This window comes from Dysidea avara, chromosome 11, assembly GCF_963678975.1.
Source record: "Dysidea avara chromosome 11, odDysAvar1.4, whole genome shotgun sequence".
Taxonomy (NCBI): Eukaryota; Metazoa; Porifera; class Demospongiae; order Dictyoceratida; family Dysideidae; genus Dysidea; species Dysidea avara.
In genome coordinates, this window is record NC_089282.1 from 24,821,814 (window position 1) to 24,840,053 (window position 18,240).

General features: G+C 38.3%; 1 protein-coding gene across 1 annotated transcript in view; it reads right to left on the reverse strand.

Annotated features, from left to right (window-relative positions):
• Positions 1 to 18,240, reverse strand: part of LOC136237531 (tyrosine-protein phosphatase non-receptor type 11-like) — a 50,235-nt gene that overhangs the window by 623 nt on the left and 31,372 nt on the right. The window contains exons 3-10 of the mRNA XM_066027711.1: positions 10,242 to 10,436; positions 9,478 to 9,600; positions 8,899 to 9,055; positions 2,860 to 3,064; positions 2,730 to 2,803; positions 2,158 to 2,298; positions 1,258 to 1,621; positions 1,104 to 1,180 (exon numbers count right to left, since the gene is read on the reverse strand). Coding sequence (XP_065883783.1) covers positions 1,104 to 1,180; positions 1,258 to 1,621; positions 2,158 to 2,298; positions 2,730 to 2,803; positions 2,860 to 3,064; positions 8,899 to 9,055; positions 9,478 to 9,600; positions 10,242 to 10,436 — 1,336 coding nt within the window. The remainder of the gene's footprint in view (positions 1 to 1,103; positions 1,181 to 1,257; positions 1,622 to 2,157; positions 2,299 to 2,729; positions 2,804 to 2,859; positions 3,065 to 8,898; positions 9,056 to 9,477; positions 9,601 to 10,241; positions 10,437 to 18,240) is intronic.

Genomic DNA, 18,240 nt, shown 5'->3' on the forward strand with positions numbered 1-18,240 from the left:
TGCCATCGGTTGTTTACTACATTCATCACCAGCAAAGCCAAACACAAAATGCCCTGGCATCATGCGGGTAGCCAAGCCAATAAGGGGCTCTAAATGGTGTAGAAGCCTTGTCAGCACATTCTAAATGTGAATTGTGCTTTGATGGAAGGATAAATAAATGGCGTAAAGGTATTAGAAGGCAATGGAACAAACAAACTGTGTGACCAGCAAACTCCATGCACTACCATATTCCACATTTTAGTTAGAGCAGATCTACGTAATACAAACCCCTGGCACATCCAAATGTTCTTAGGTGTACAGACGAGGTATGGAATAGCCTCCAGTTTTAACTTGTACTTTCCTCGTAAATGCACTACCGTGCACAGTATGTGAGTATTGCACATTAGACTTAGCTAGTATGTCTAGTGGTAATGGTCGTCTGAGCACTTACACGTGTGTACATATTATAATTATTAATCTGTATTAAAGCTGAGATCACAATGCATGCAGGAATGGGCTATAGAATACACACACTGTGATCCGTTAAAATGCCAGAGTGTTAAAAATGCTGGGCTTGTTTAACCACCATGTCAAACATCACCAATAGCAAATTGGGGCTCTATTTATACAGGCAAAAATGGTAAGCCACTATATGTAATATGTATAAGGCCCTCTGTGAATTACAGACATCATGCTTCACTGGTCAAGCATTAACTAGACATTATCTGATGCTCAAGGAAGCAGATTGGTAAATTTGATAACTTGGCAGTGTCTTCTAGAATCATTATCTCATTCTAGTGGATGTAAATAGTTTCATCACTAAACTGTATATAACACATTGTACTGAGAGACTGTACAAACAGTTTTATACTATGAATATATTGTAGCTTCAAAGTTATAGGAAAGGGCATACAATCTAACATCTAACATACACTATTTCCAAGAAGGTTAAAGCTTCATGGAAAATTATAGTTAGCTTGACATCCACTGTGTTCTTAACTGTCAAGACCACTAATGTACACTTCCCCACAGAAATTTGTGTTAGTTATAAGTACACATACATACCCACACTAATTTGATATTGATAACTTCCTACAATAATTATACATATATAGACACTGTACCTCAGTCTGAACCATGCCAAATCTTTGGTTTCGTAAGTGTAAAACTGTTTCCATAATATCGATTTCATGTTCCATTCCTAAATGATAAAATAAGATTGTAATATCACTGCTAGATGTGCTTATTTCAAATTTCATAGATATTTAGTAAGATTACCTCTGGATTTCAAAACATCAATTATGATGTCGATAGCAATCAAGCTTTCTGTTCTGCCAATTCCATTATTGCAGTGAACAACTATGGGGCCGACATCAGCTTTTGAATCTTTAATAAATTTGTAGTGTTGGCCAACTTCTTGCAACAAAGTCAATATGTCGTCTGGATTGTCAGGCATCCCTGCTTTGTCTGGCCACGAGGTGAAGTGATACTGTGAGACGTATTTTGGACTGCTGTTCTCTCTCAACAAATAAAACTCTCTCAAAACGTACACCTGGCTCTTATCCACTGACATTGCTTGCACTCGAATTTTTCCATAAGTCTTGGTCTGAGCTATCTTGGGCCAGTAACAGGCACATCTATCCTATATATATATATATATATATATATATTGAGACAGTCAGTTGTCTGATAATAATGCATGAATAATATACCGTTGTGCAATATGATATAATAATTTATTCATGGCCACAGGGGATATACTAAGACAATGCATACACACAATATGAAGTTACTGACGAACTGTATCTGATTCTTATTGAAATGCATTGTACAATGAGTTTACTCATAAAACATTTTAATACAACCATGTAAGAACACATTTCCAAATTCAGCAGGTCACTATCATATATTTACCCCATCCAGTGCACCCCACGTGTATGGCTGTGAGCTGGTCACCTGCTTGTAGGTAAATATACATGCTAGCCAATTTCATCAAAATATGAATGATAACCATACAAGCAACTGTTTGATACAGCATTAGAACAGTATAGCTATTTCTGTTCTACTTTGAATTTTCAGAATGCAAGTACAAATATGTAACTGCCCATGAATATAGACAACATCTTTTGAAGTACAACTAGCTAGCAATTAAATACTTGTATTTGGTTACACTCTTACGTTATCATGTTCACTTTCATTGGTAGCCATAATTATGATGCTGACGTCTTCCTCATATAACATATTCCAAAAATCATTCACTGTTGACTCCAAGCATCCCTGTGTGGCAATGTACTTCTTCTCTGAACCTGGGACTTGTCCCTAATGGAGAAACAGTATCATGATTTCAGCCAACAAAAAGTTTACAGAAAGTTAGTTGCACAAACATGATCTCACAAATAAAGTTCTGACTTGTTTAACCTCAACACTTTAGTAGGATACCAAGTATTCTGATGTATGACCAAGAGTATATAATAATAGAGTAGGGAGGCTCCCTCTTCTATTATTATGTACTCTTGGTATGACGTAAACCAACAAACACATTTATGTGGCTTCCTAGCTAAGTATGTTATCCATTTGTGTGTGTAAAAAATATTGGTACTAATTTCAGGTGCCATGTTTGGTTACACAATCAGGCTAATTAGGACACATGACCAAGCCACGTATAATGGACAAAAAAAAAATTGGAGGGATTTTAAATCATGCCTCTAATATATTAAATTCACCAGACTATACAGTAATTGTTTACTTACACTGATATAGCTTGCGTTAATATAATCAGACGATGAACGGTGAAATGTTTTCAGTACAATCCTGTTGTAATCAACTACAATAACACATCACGTATCCATACAATGTCAGCATAAGATTTTGTCTACTTACAAGGTATAATGTTTGGGTAACGATTCTTTGACTGATTAGCTGGTTTGGTTCCTTCCTTTCTGCTGTGTAACACTTTACACTGATAACTATGGAGATGATCAAACTCCTCAGCAAATCCAGTAGGTGATCCTTTGCTAGCCACACACGACATGTCATCGACTCGTTCCCTCATATGATAGGGTAGCACTTTAGTTGCAAATAATGGCTGTAAGTGACATGATATAATAATAGTCGTTAAAGAAATATCATGGTAAGCACAATATCATTGTGTAAATCACACTATTTCACCATTTTACGTCACCAAAAATTTACAGTTTCTTAATATAAATAATATTCTTAGTAAATATGTGTTTCATTAAAAAATTTAATATTGAGCACTAGGGTATCACAAATGTCACAAACGCTAGCTAAATTCATAGCTATATATTTTATAGCTAATGTGTAAGTTGTACATTATTTGTCTATACTTGGAAATTGGATGGTGACTGGTCAAAAGACCCAAAAGGAACTGAACTATTCAGTGGAGAATAGCTGGTCTGACCAAAGGCAATTGTTGTTTCCTTGTTGGGATACAACCATCAGAAGAAACTTCCTTCCTTCAATCTATAACTGTGACCACAACAAGTGGAAGGATAAATGGAATCAGTTTCCATGAATGCTAGTTACTGGCTACTGCAAAGAGCTACTGGAAAATCATAAGGGGTTACTGAGAGTTGTCACGTATTTATGGATCAAGATGTCTGATAGTTTTGTTATGCTGCCAAAAGAAGCTAGTGTGACAGATAACTACACACATAAAACACTTTTAGGAAGTTGCCACTCTTGTATTTTGAGCTGGCTAAAACACATCACCTTGCAACAAAGCATATCTGCTAGATGAGTAATACATTGTCTAAACATCCTTTCATTCTCAAATGTGGTGTGAGAGCCTTTGCTGACTTGGGTGCAGACGCACAGACATTTGTGCACGCACAAAGCAAAAAAACAAACCCTCCGGCTATTGCCATCTAGCAAACCGGCACTAGGATGTGCCTGTGTACCACTCAGGTACTTGGATCTTGTGCAGGAAAATCCTCCTGGGGCAAGACTAGTAACCTGCAGGAGGACTGTCCAGGTCTCACAGGAAGGTCGTGGAACCTGAAGTTCCACAATGACCCCAACACTGCTAAGTGAGACAAGGACAGTTGGGAATTTGCTTCCCCAGTAAACGCCAGGTACCCATTAATGTTACAGCTGGGTAGGCTACTTCCCCAGTTGACACCAGGCCATCGGTCCACACTGTACAGCTGAGTAGCCTGGAACAATGTCAATAAAGTATCTTGCTTAAGGAAACAACAGTAACACCAATTTGGCGTAGCCAGGAATTGACTCTGGAACCTTTTGATTACCAGGAGGATGCTCTAGCTGCTGCCTCATGTATGTGCACGCAAACGCACACACACAGTCATGTGTGTATTTTAAATTGTTTAAGTTTACATGCGAGCCACACTTAGCAGCTATGCACGCCCAATATGTCATACATGGGTTGAGAAAGGTGTTAGTGTGAGAGTTGCAAAACAAAGAGTAAAATATAAGTGTAACTGTGAGATAAATGCGGTCTTCGATAACAGGTAGTGGCCAAAAGTTGTACGTGGTCAAAATGGCTTCAGTGATGCTTGAATTGGTATTCCTGGTTTAACTAGTTTTATACTTTTGGCCAAACCATAATACACAATGCTCCCAAAATTTTGAAGAAAATAGATTTTTAAGCAACATACCCTTCAGTCTTATCGAGAGTTAATAAGAGAGGAGAGTGTCTAACGCTGTATAGGCCTGTAATAGATGATTGCGCAGAAGTTAAACGGCTTCCTTTCCGTGTAACGTACAGGCTTCTAGTATTTGTTCGTTTCCTTACCGCAATTAGTTTAGCCGCACCGTGATGAATCCTCGAGAATATTCGAAGACTGAACTAAAGACTGAGCTGTATGTACAGGGAACAGTGCTCCTTCAATTGAAGAATGCTCAAAGGTAGGGTAACATGGCGACGCAGTGAAAATTCGAAGCGATACTCTGCCTTTGGTTCAGTGTTTATTGGTTTGTCAGACGCTCTCCCCCAGAGTTATCTTCGAGGTTAACAGCCACACTTCTTTACGCAACAGAGCGATGCTCTTCGTGGTGAACTTGAACATCGAATTGAACGCACGCCCTTGTGTCTGGGATAGCCTTTGCAGTTAAATGCGAAAATATACTAGCCAGTCTGTCGTTACGCGGAAAAGAAGCCATTTAACTTCTGCGCAATCATCTGTTACAGGACTATACGGCGTTAGACACTCTCCTCTCTATATTATTAACTCTTGGTCTTATCTTTCTGCAAGGATAGGTGTAATTACTTGAGAGCACATGGAGAAGTTAAGATACCTTCCTTACATGTACTATTGACAACTATGTTGTACTCTCCAGACAGTGTATTTGCATGTTTGCACTACCCAGATGATCACATGTGATCCGACTTGTTCGCACAAGCATGCATTTTGAGAAAACAAAATATAAAAAAAGTAAAATTACACATGCTACAAAGAAAATATATGCAAGAATTTATCGGGCGATTACACAGAGAAGGAAGACTCAAATCAATTAAAACTATATACCATATATTCACCTGTCCATGGAGAGTCCGAAAATCTTTTTTTTTGTAGCCCCAATGGTATGCATGTCACATATGTTTGTTGACGATGTGGTAAATGTAAAAAAGGTAGTCATCATTTCTTTAACTAAACCTCCTTCATACCCAAATGCATAAGTAACTAGAGGGCTAACACTATATGTTGGTTGATTTGCTAATCCATGGCAAACATTTCAAGCCAAATTCCAATGTTGTAGACTAATGCTAATGAAAGTTGTGGCTGCGAATGTATAGTCACTGTGCAAATCAATTTTCTTGCTCTTCTTACTGTAATTCTAAAACTACTTACCACAAAAGGCTGAAACTTTGGTGATCCATTCCTTGGGCACTATAGATAACGCTGAGAATATAAAAAATTCAAAAGTTGCGAGAACAAGTCAGATCTTTGCTGAGATGGTCACATATAGTACAGTTTATTATAGTTAACCCATGTAAGTGTAGATAGATAAGAGCACGCAAGAATTACTACTACTATCCCACTGTTCAGTAGCATTTTCTGAGTGTGTCAACCTATTTTGGTGCCGACAAGCCAAAGGGACTGTCCACATTCCCAGACACACATCATTACACTGTATTTATAGAATTATAGATTATGATACAATAAATCCCTTGTTTCTGATATTTGTTGAAATATGTTTACAGGCCATCAGTTATTTCAGCCCAACTTTTTAAGCTACTTAGGACAGGATCATTACAGGTGCTTTACTAAGCAGAGACTACTGTTTTGTAACTTACCAAGATCATGTCTCAACATTGCAATTGTGCAGATGGAGTCGGGGTAGGGAGTAGGACTGGTATTTTCTACTTTGCGATTATTGCAATCAGTTAATAGTGTGGAACCACTCATTTCTGTATCCCATACAGTAAGTCAAGACTTCATTACGTTTAGTAGTGTTTTCAGCATGTGATTGTTTGGAGAGGTGAAAGCAATGGAATGTAACCTTTTTATAACTCTGTGAATCTACTTCCAGTAGTTAGAGCTTGATACGTAGGTGGGATTTGGAAATACTTACCGTATTGCCTCGAATTACAGCCGGTCTCATATAAACACCTGGTCCCGTTTAGTCACCAGGGGTATACAGCATCATAACAAAAATAAACATAGGGTCTCGAATAAACTCCGTGTCTCAAATAATCATCTAGTGCAGTCATTATTTTTAACAATTCCGGGCAGTGTTATAAACGATGAAGTGAAGAACGTTTCATAGAGTTCCTTTTAAGCTTGAATCTGTGAAATATGCTGAGAGAAACATCAGGTGTACAAACGCCGGTCTTGTATAGTCACCGGTCTCGTTTAGTAGCCGGGGCAAAAAGTTGCTTGAAAGAAATAAATGCCCGGGCTGTAATTCAAGACAATACGAAGAATGAAGCGCAGTGGCCAGGACGGGTAGCATGATCTTGTTTGGCTTGCCAGTCAAATACTGTGCCACAAACACTTAATACCACTTTATTATTCTCCAACTTATCACATTAAGTATGTGCAGGGGCATATCCAGGATTATTCCAAGTTGGTTTCCAGATTTGAAAGTGAGTTATGGATGCAGGGGTCTGGGGGCACAGCACCCCCCAGCTGCTGACAGATTTTAAAATGCTTAAAAATTCACTAGATTATGACTTTATGGATACTTATATGCTTGGTTCTCTTTATGCCCAGTATGGCTATTATTATGGTTTATGACTGATCAGACATTGACAGTAGTCACCCAAATACATATTCAAATTCTCCAATTAAAATGAAAATTTCAAGATTTAGTTGTGCTATTGTTTTGCCTAATCTTACATTTATGTCCCCATTTTAAAATTTTGTTCCGTTATGAACGTTCTATTAGAGTAGTTTGACTGCTCTATTAGAATACATCTGACTGCTCTATTAGAGTATTTGATTTTTATAAAAATTTTCAAGCCATACCTTTGTTCTCCCTTAATTCGCCTTTGAGGAATCAATAAAAGTTTCTTTTTACACTGTAGCTGTTCCCATTTGTTTTACTGTGTTTGTGAAACTAAGATAGTCTGGTGTTCCTGCTGCAAGCCTACAATGCAAGTTAAAATTTCAGAGAGGGCTTCCTGAAAAGTACCTGATGTGTACATGGATTTATATTAAAAGCTCACTTATACATAGGCACGTAGGATAACACAAAACCTAATCAATAGCAAGCAAAGTAATCGTGCTATTTATAAGAAAACAGGCCACATAAGGACATGCTCATTTCCTCAAAACTGTCAAAAAGTGGTGAGCATGTGTGTGCCCATGTGAGCAAAAAATCTAACGTAAAAGAAACTTTTTATGTCTTCATGTATTTTGCAACTTCATAATGTAGCAATTGAAATTATATGACTGCTCTATTAGAGTATATAGTGTGTGATCCTTTATAATCAAATTTCTACCGAAAGATTGACATACCATAATTCGCTTTACTTTTGTGCAAAAAATTTTTGTGATAAAATTTCATGTAAAAATATTCTCATATGGTTTACATGAATGACTGCTCCATTAGAGTAGTTTGATCTTCTGTAAAAATTTCCATGTAAGAAATTTTTGTACAAGTTTTTGCATACGAAAATTATTTTACAATGAAAAAGAAGCAAATTACGTATGGTACAATACTATATCAGATCGGCAATGTTTATCAGCTTATTTTACAATATCAATTATCAGAACATTGATAAAATCTTATTTTGGTTGGGCACTAATTTGTACACTGTACACAGTTTGCCAAGATCTGCATTTAGAAACTAAGCAGTTCAAGTGGTAGGGGCAACAATGCATCAAACTAGCAACTCCAAAAGTTGCGTGTTCCTTGCAAACCAATTTTTACCCCAACCAATACAAATACTGGATTGAATATGCAACGTAATACTCTCTATCCACCCCCCAAATTTGAAATAATTAAATAAAACATGTACGAGTTTTGGCAAAATTTCTAAGTATTGCGAAGTGTAAGATAAAATAAAATGAACTATGAAGACAAATATTTCAAAGATGAGCAGACCAAAACCGAATTTGGCATGGAAGGCATCCCACCCCAAATCTGTGCTGCAAAAATGGTCCACTTTGCCTTGGAAGCCAAAAATGCAACAAAATGGCATTTTCATGGTTCCCATATAACATGCATTTGTCTGTTGTGCCCACACTGGCTTCTCTTGAATACACTACATTTAATTCCTGCAGCTAACTCACTATTTGTGGTAATATCTGTTAACAAAAGATTAAGATACTTTAAAACACTCCAACAGAACAGTCAATTTCCCCTGCAGAGAGTTATATTGTTGCATAGAAAAGATTTTCTAAACCGTTCAATAGTACGAGGAAATTTATGCATGCTCCAAATATTCTAATAACACAAACAACATTTATGCAGCACTTTAAGTACAGTTACCTCTTTCAACTCAATCACTTCTCCATTCATTTCTGCCATCGGGTTCCTCTTGTAGTGATCGATGAGATTTGACAAGCAGGAAAACTGCAATCCACCACCGACATCATACACCGGTCCCTTGTTGTAGATTTTGACATTTGTCACACAATTGTCTTTCCTATACAATAAAATGGAATTGAGCCAGAGTGAAATATGAACCATTAAACACCACAAATCTGACAATGGAGCAAGTGATAGTTTTTATAGACTCCTCATGGAAATGACACATGACATTTCAACTATACTTAATTAAGTGCATTGATCCAAATTCATTGTCTAAGATTCAGTACCCAGTGGTTGCTATGTGTCTTATCAAAATAGATCAAAGCTTGTTTGCTAAAGTGTCACTCTCGGTTTTAACACAGTAAACATGATGCACACAATTGTCTACAGAGGATTCTATAATGGACCTCCTGGTTTTTGCCTACAGCACTGTTTTTTTTCTCCATGCTCTTGTGATAGCAAGAAAAATGTGCAAACAGTATCCCCAGACTATACAATCTGCACATAAATAGCACTCACAAATAGTCCTTGACTTACCTTATCAACAACACCATGTCCCCAGGACTGGACACTGATGAACGCATTAGATAACTTCCGGTAGAGCCTTTCATCATCAGTAACCTTTCTGCTTCCTGTCCACTGATATTACCATGAAACCACCTGAAACACAATTCAATGTTATAATAGAGTAAGTTGTCATGACTGTCAAAGTTCAGTGGCCAAATCATGGACTACAAAATATACCATTCTCAAATAAGAGCCATTCCTAAGCAGGTAGTCACTCAAGAATCTTATAAACAGCACAAGATCATTCACTTAGTCACTGTATTTGATGGTACATATAGGAGCCATCACAAAGAAGCTGTGTGGTTTCTGATTTAATCAAAATATGGCACTTTGAAATGCCATCAATGTATCAGGATGCACTGATAAAACCATAAAGATGTTTGCAAGCTTTCCATACCATAAATAAGCAAATTCCATGAATAGTGTGATTTGAAGTAGTTCATGAAATAAAATTTTGTTTATTGCCCACCTTATTTTGGTACACAGAATACAAATGAAGCTTTTGCGATTTTAGGCTCATGAAAAACGCAGGAGTTTACTTCAAGTGAATGTTTCTAAATCGAGATGCTAATTGCATATCACAACACTATGAGATGTCACGACAGGATGTTCCCAATTTGCTTATTAAATTTAATGCTTGTGGTACTGACACATCACTCTCTTTCCTCAACTTAAAGATGACATCATTTATATGGGGACCCCTCAATTTTACCATGGGATTATAATATACTAACCTTTCCTTAACACCACCCTGACAGTATACAGGATGTTTTAGTTCAAGTGTGTCCCTATTCGTCTGCTTCAATAACCCAGGATTCTCCATGTAAAATTGTAACAGTTCCCAGAGAGTACTGAAACTGTTGCCTTTATGTAGAGAGAATTGGTCACCATCACTGGTTATTCTCAATGGTACAACATCATTTCCTCTTCTATAGAAACAATAATAATTCAACCATTAAAATTATTTTTAATTGTTTGCAGAGACTGACCAAAACAATGTTATGTGTTAACCACATCATGACATTCTTAGTCACATCACAAAATAATAGTTTATTTTGATTGTAATTGACTGTGGCTTTGACTAATCCTATGTCTCCAGGCAATCATATGTTCAATTATGAGAAGCCATACCAGTGACAGTAGTCAAACGTCTTGGACACTAATAACCTCCAAAAGTTAATGTAAAGACCTTTTAGCTTTCATTTGAACACCATGTTCAAACGTAAGCAAAAACGTCCTTGTTTACCTTTGCTCTACATGTGTTAGGTTCTAGTAACGCTGCTCTTTTCTAAAGGAAAAATTTACTTATTCATTGAACTTTGTACAAGCATAAGAAAATTGCTAGTATTACTGCTATTACTGCTCCAAGAAGTTGGGCAGATGGCCTTTGCACAAGCAAGCACAAGGGTGGCTGGGTATGACAAGATTAACAAGTCCCCAAGAACAATATTACAAAATTAACCTGCTATTAAATCCAATACTTAGAGAAGGACCATGGGATAAGGGATGTTTGACTTTCAATAATTGTTTGTATTAGTGGCATTCATGCTTAATTCTGATTGGCTAAGTTTCCCTTTTCATTGCCGGTTTCCATGTTCTTGAGGTGATGTAGCAAAAATGCAGAAAGAAGCCTGGTGTGGACCATGTTACATGTATGGCTGCATGGAATACCCTCCTTGGTATGAATAAGTTTGTGGACTTCCTTTTGTATGACTCCCCACAGCATTCATGGAATACCCTCCTTGCTACATTTCAACACTAGGTGACAGTCATTACACTGAGACAATACATTTACCATTTCTTGTACATTTAATTAAGGTTGGAGTCTAGCATCACAAGTGATATAAACTATTAAAATTCTGCCTCAAACTCTAACTAGGTGTGACTATAAGTAGTTTTCATGATAGAATCTAACTGAACACTCTCTGGAAGCTCTGTAGTTGAAACACATCAACACAGGCTGGATACATGCAACTTAATTAACTTCATGGTTAGGTTATTGAAATTTAGGGTCCCTCTTCAGTAGACTTGGGGTATACATAGTTATTTCAAAATGTAACTATGTAGTTACTCGTCACTTTATCCCATCAAGACACACGATAGTGTGTCGTGCGGCCCAAGAAGTCGGCGCGCCACACCGTGAGTATATTAACAGGAAGAAAGAAAACGCAATTTTCACACCTATGTAGCTCTGTGATTCCTTATCCGATTGGAACCAAATTTGCTAGAGACGTGCCGCCCAGTTAGGGGAGTCTACATGCCAAATTTGAAGAAAATCGCTCCAGCCATTTCCGAGATACGAGCGAAGAAAATTTCGTTTTAATTTCTTCGTTTTTTTCTTCTTCTTCATCTTCTTCTTCATCTTCTTCTTCATCTTCTTCATTTCGCACACTTCGCAAAATTCGCCATAAAACACGAATGCGTGCTCGGATTGGGCTGAAATTTGGCACGCTTAAAGGGCTCATTAAGGCGGATCTCCGTACCAACTTTGGTAGGAATCCGATGAACATTCACGGAGTTATGACCGATTATTTGCGTAAAATAAGGTCGAAGGTCTGTCACGCCTACAGGGTAAACCCCTTGGAGGAATCAGTTGAAAATTGATATGTAGATGGAGCAACCATCGTAGGAGTGCCTTTTTGTGGTTTGAAAGGAATCGGGATAAAGACCATGGAGATATGACACAAAACCCAACCTGTGTAAAAATTACGCAATCGATTTTTATGAATAAAAAACTATTAGTTTTCGTGTCTACCAGGCAAACCGCTTAGAGCAACGAGCTGAAAATCAGTATGTAGCTGGAATAATCATCATAGAAAGTTCTTGCAGTAGTACAGAAGAATCGCATTACAAATCACTGAGTTATGATTCGAAAGGCAACTTCGTGCAGCAAATGCGAGATCGAGATACTCTAATAGAACAGTCACCCTAATAAAGCATTCAGCTGCATGTATAATTTACTCAGTTATATTACATTGCAAGTTATTCTGTAGGGAATTCAGCTACAAACAAGTCACCCTGTAGTCAGATCAGCTAGAAGAAGGTACCTAATAGAGGGTTCAGCTACAAAGAAGCCATCATGTAGAGAGTTCAGCTCAAATAAATCACCCTGTAGAGAATTCAGCTACAAACAAATTGCCCTGTAGAGAGATCAGCTAGAAGAAGTTACCTTGTAGAGAGTTCAATTACAAAGAAACAATCATGCAAAGAGTTTAGCTGCAAACAAATCACCCAGTAGAAAGTTCCGCTATGAACAGATCACACTATAGAGAGTTCAGTTAGAAACAAGTCATCCTGTAGAGAGATCAACTACAAGAAGTTACCTTGTAGAGAGTTCAGTTACAAAGAAACAATCATACAAAGAGTTTAGCTGCAAACAAATCACCCAGCAGAAAGTTCCGCTATGAACAGATCACACTGTAGAGAGTTCAGTTAGAAACAAGTCATCCTGTAGATAGATCAGCTTGAAGAAGTCACTTTGTAGAGAGTTCAGCTACAAAGAAACCACCATGTAAGAGAGTTCAGCTGCAAACAAATCACCTGTAGAGAGTTCAGCTAGGAACAAGTCACCCTGTACAGAGATCAGCTAGAAACAAGTCATCCTGTAGAGAGTTCAGCTAGAAGAAGTTACATTGTAGAGAGTTCAGTTACAAAGAAACTACCATGTAGAGAGTTCAGCTGCAAACAGATCGCCCTGTAGAGAATTCAGCTACAAACAAATCACCCTTTAGAAAGATCAGCTAGAAACAAGTCACCCTGTAGAGAGATCAGCTAGAAACATTTCACCCATAGAGAGTTCAGCTAGAAGAAGTTACATTGTAGAGAGTTCAGCTACAAAGAAACTACCATGTAGAGAGTTCAGCAGCAAACAAATTGCCCTGTAGAGAATTCAGCTACAGACAAATCACCTTGTAGAAAGATCAGCTAGAAGAAGTTACCTTGTAGAGAGTTCAGCTACAAACAAATCACCCTGTAGAGGGTTCAGCTACAAACAAGTCACCCTGTAGAGAGTTCAGCTAGAAGAAGTTACCTTGTAGAGAGTTTAGCTACAAACAAATCACCCTGTAGAGAGTTCAGCTGGAAGAAGTTACATTGTAGAGAGTTCAGTTACAAAGAAACTACCATGTAGAGAGTTCAGCTACAAACAAATCGCCCTATAGAGAATTCAGCTACAAACAAATCACCCTGTAGAGAGTTCAGCTAGAAACAAGTTACACTGTAGAGAGATCAGCTAGAAACAAGTCACCCTGTAGAGAGTTCAGCTAGAAGAAGTTACATTGTAGAGAGTTCAGCTACAAAGAAACTACCATGTAGAGAGTTCAGCAGCAAACAAATTGCCCTGTAGAGAATACAGCTACAGACAAATCACCTTGTAGAAAGATCAGCTAGAAGAAGTTACCTTGTAGAGAGTTCAGCTACAAACAAATCACCCTGTAGGGGGTTCAGCTACAAACAAGTCACCCTGTAGAGAGTTCAGCTAGAAGAAGTTACATTGTAGAGAGTTCAGCTACAAAGAAATTACCATGTACAGAGTTCAACTGCAAACAAATTGCCCTGTAGAGAATTCAGCTACAAACAAATCACCCTGTAGAAAGATCAGATAGAAGAAGTTACCTTGTAGAGAGTTCAGCTACAAACAAATCACCCTGTAGAGAGTTCAGCTAGAAACAAGTCACCCTGTAGAGAGATCAGCTAGAAACAAGTCACCCGTAGAGAGTTCAGCTAGAAGAAGTTACATTGTAGAGAGTTCAGCTACAAAGAAACTACCATGTAGAGAGTTCAGCAGCAAACAAATTGCCCTGTAGAGAATTCAGCTACAGACAAATCACCTTGTAGAAAGATCAGCTAGAAGAAGTTACCTTGTAGAGAGTTCAGCTGCAAACAAATTGCCCTGTAGAGAATTCAGCTAAAGACAAATCACCTTGTAGAAAGATCAGCTAGAAGAAGTTACCTTGTAGAGAGTTTAGCTACAAACAAATCACCCTGTAGAGAGTTCAGCTAGAAGAAGTTACACTGTAGAGAGTTCGGTTACAAAGAAACTACCATGTAGAGAGTTCAGCTGCAAACAAATCGCCCTATAGAGAATTCAGCTACAAACAAATCACCCTGTAGAAAGATCAGCTAGAAGAAGTTACCTTGTAGAGAGTTCAGCTACAAACAAATCACCCTGTAGAGAGTTCAGCTAGAAACAAGTCACCGTGTAGAGAGATCAGCTAAAAACAAGTCACCCGTAGAGAGTTCAGCTAGAAGAAGTTACATTGTAGAGAGTTCAGCTACAAAGAAACTACCATGTAGAGAGTTCAGCAGCAAACAAATTGCCCTGTAGAGAATTCAGCTACAAACAAATCACCCTGTAGAGAGATCAGCTAGAAACAAGTCACCCGTAGAGAGTTCAGCTACAAACAAGTCACCCTGTAGAGAGTTCAGCTAGAAGAAGTTACATTGTAGAGAGATCAGCTAGAGACAAGTCACCCTGTAGAGAGTCCAGCTAGAAGAAGTTACATTGTAGAGACTTCAGCTACAAAGAAACTACCATGTAGAGAGTTCAGCAGCAAACAAATTGCCCTGTAGAGAATTCAGCTACAGACAAATCACCTTGTAGAAAGATCAGCTAGAAGAAGTTACCTTGTAGAGAGTTCAGCTACAAACAAATCACCCTGTAGAGGGTTCAGCTACAAACAAGTCACCCTGTAGAGAGTTCAGCTAGAAGAAGTTACATTGTAGAGAGATCAGCTAGAAACAAGTCACCCTGTAGAGAGTTCAGCTAGAAGAAGTTACATTGTAGAGAGTTCAGTTACAAAGAAATTACCATATACAGAGTTCAACTGCAAACAAATTGCCCTGTAGAGAATTCAGCTACAAACAAATCACCCTGTAGAAAGATCAGATAGAAGAAGTTACCTTGCAGAGAGTTCAGCTACAAACAAATCACCCTACAGAGAGTTCAGCTAGAAACAAGTCACCCTGTAGAGAGATCAGCTAGAAACAAGTCACCCGTAGAGAGTTCAGCTACAAACAAGTCACCCTGTAGAGAGTTCAGCTAGAAGAAGTTACATTGTAGAGAGATCAGCTAGAAACAAGTCACCCTGTAGAGAGTTCAGCTAGAAGAAGTTACATTGTAGAGAGTTCAGCTACAAAGAAATCACCATGTACAGAGTTCAACTGCAAACAAATTGCCCTGTAAAGAATTCAGCTACAAACAAATCACCCTGTAGAAAGATCAGCTAGAAGAAGTCACCTTGTAGAGAGTTCAGCTACAAACAAATCACCCTGTAGAGAATTCAGCTACAAACAAGTCATCCGGTAGAGAGATTAGCTAGAAGGACCATTTTGCAGAGAGGTTAGCTACAAAGAAATCACCCTGCTTCATCTTTTCTTCTTCCTGTAGTAAAGAAAAAATGACAGATTAAAAAGCCCTAAAGCCGGCCATAGGCCGGCTTTGGGGTATACAAATACAAAAAGAAGTGAAATCTAATCCAAAACAGCCAAGCTGTAAAAAAAGAGTGCGGCCCTGAGAAAGGCTATGGTGAAAAAAGATGTGAAATCCAAGGTGGCGGCCAAGAAATGGCTGTGATGGTAGGTTAATGGTAAAAAATTTAATAACAACAATTCAGGTGAATTTGGTGCCGCTTGGTCTTGGCACAAAATTCACCTGACTTGTCGTTATTAAAATTTTTACCATTAACCTACCATCACAGCCATTTCTTGGCCGCCACCTTGGATTTCACATCTTTTTTCACCATAGCCTTTCTCAGGGCCGCACTCTTTTTTTACAGCTTGGCTGTTTTGGATTAGATATAACTTACAGTTAGTTTTTACAAGGTAACTAGAAGTTATGTTACTAGTTACTTTCATTTGCTTGTTTGTTAACTTTTGTAATGCATTTTCACGATGATATTCCTTAACAAGGGAAGAAGAGAACTGTTACAGTACACATGAACACTTCCTGAAAATAATAATTCTGTGGTCATTTCAGCTAAGTTTCAACTATTGTTCTGGCTGTTAATCATGAAGAACAGTACACAGAATGTGTCTACTTAATGTGACTGTAGCATGTATGGTACAAAACTTGAAGAGTGTTCTTGCTTTTAAAGCATGATCACTAGTTACTATTGTAACTTGGTTTAGTTTTCAGACAGTTATTTCTACCTAGTTACAAGTTACTAGTTACAAGGGATGTAACTAGTTATATTACTAGTTGTTTTTAAATTTTAAAAGTAATATACATATTACGTAACTTAGTTACAAAAGTAACTAGTTACCCCCAACTCTGCTCCTCAGTGTACTGAAGCATGGAAGATGAATGAGTATGTGTGTGTCTTTGAGTGTGTGCGTGCATGTGTGCGTACATGATGCGTGTGCGCATGTGTGTATAAAGCATTGTCTAGAATGGCTTGGTCATGTGGTCAGGATGCCAACCAATAGAATTCCTAAGAACGTTTTACTTGGGTGGCTCCCACAACCTTGTCCAAGTTGTGAGTCTGAGCATCAATGAAGAGATGTTGTAAAGAGTGACCTGCAGCAGGTTGACATCAATGTCAATACCTGGCACAGCGTAAAGGGAAGTGATTTGAAGACTGGAATGAGGTGTTGACCAGCTAAAGCTTTCACAAAACAACAACGAATGCTTGCCACCAAAAGAGGTTGAATTTTGTATGTACAAGAAGCTGTTTAGAAGAGGATCAGATAAAGCAAGGCATAAGTGCATTAATTAGTAAAAGAGAGAAATCTGTTCATGAGCAGGTAGGTATACTACAATGTCAAAGGTGTGAGAATGGTTTAGGAGCAATGGGGCCTAGCAGAGCATATGTGCACATTAGATAATCAAGTAATTTCAGTCAACATCCTGTGCTATGTGTGACAGAAACTTTGATAGACCCAGTGATTTGAAGAGACACAAGTGTATTGCAGAAAGACAGAAACCAGCTAAAGAGCAACAAGGAGTGGTTCAATGCAGTCAGTGTTCAAGAACAGAGGAGGATTGTAGTGGTAGGTGTGTGTTTGTGTGTGTGTGTGTGTTTGCGTGCGTGTGTGTGTGTGTGTGTGTGTGTGTGTGTGTGTGTGTCTGTGTGTCTGTGTGTCTGTGTGTCTGTGTGTCTGTGTGTCTGTGTGTGTGTCTGTGTGTCTGTGTGTTTGCGTGCGTGTGCGTGCGTGCGTGCAGAGTATTGGAGCACAGGAGTGAGGCTATAGACATATTATATGGTAACCATCAAGATTCCAAATAAGTGGGAGACTTCCACAGCATCCTCAGCCCAAGCCACTGCAGTTCATGGTGCAAACCATGTACAGGATAATGGAGTGAAAATAAAACACAAGATCAGATACCTAAGTAGGTCGCACACTAATGAAAAGTACTCTTTCCTATAGAATAGCAACAGAGGGGAATTACACCATCATCATATGACTTTGTACTCTATACACACATGGCTTATACCATTTAAGGAAGGTGCCTGGTCACATCCTGTTTACTATTGTATGGCAATGTGTAATTTTCAGTTTGGTGACTCATTTGCTATATAAAGGCTAGTTTATGCCGTTGTTCGGCATTCTGCACCTTTACAGTCAATAAATACTGATTGTGAATAAGACTGGAAAGAGCTATGCAGTTTTGCAGTTCCAGTTCTGACTTGGGGGTTAGTGTGTGTTGTGTGTGTGTGTGCGTGTGCATGTGCATGTTTGACCTAGCGTGTATGTATGTTGTATGTCTGAGGAGTTGCAGCACATCCAAGTGGT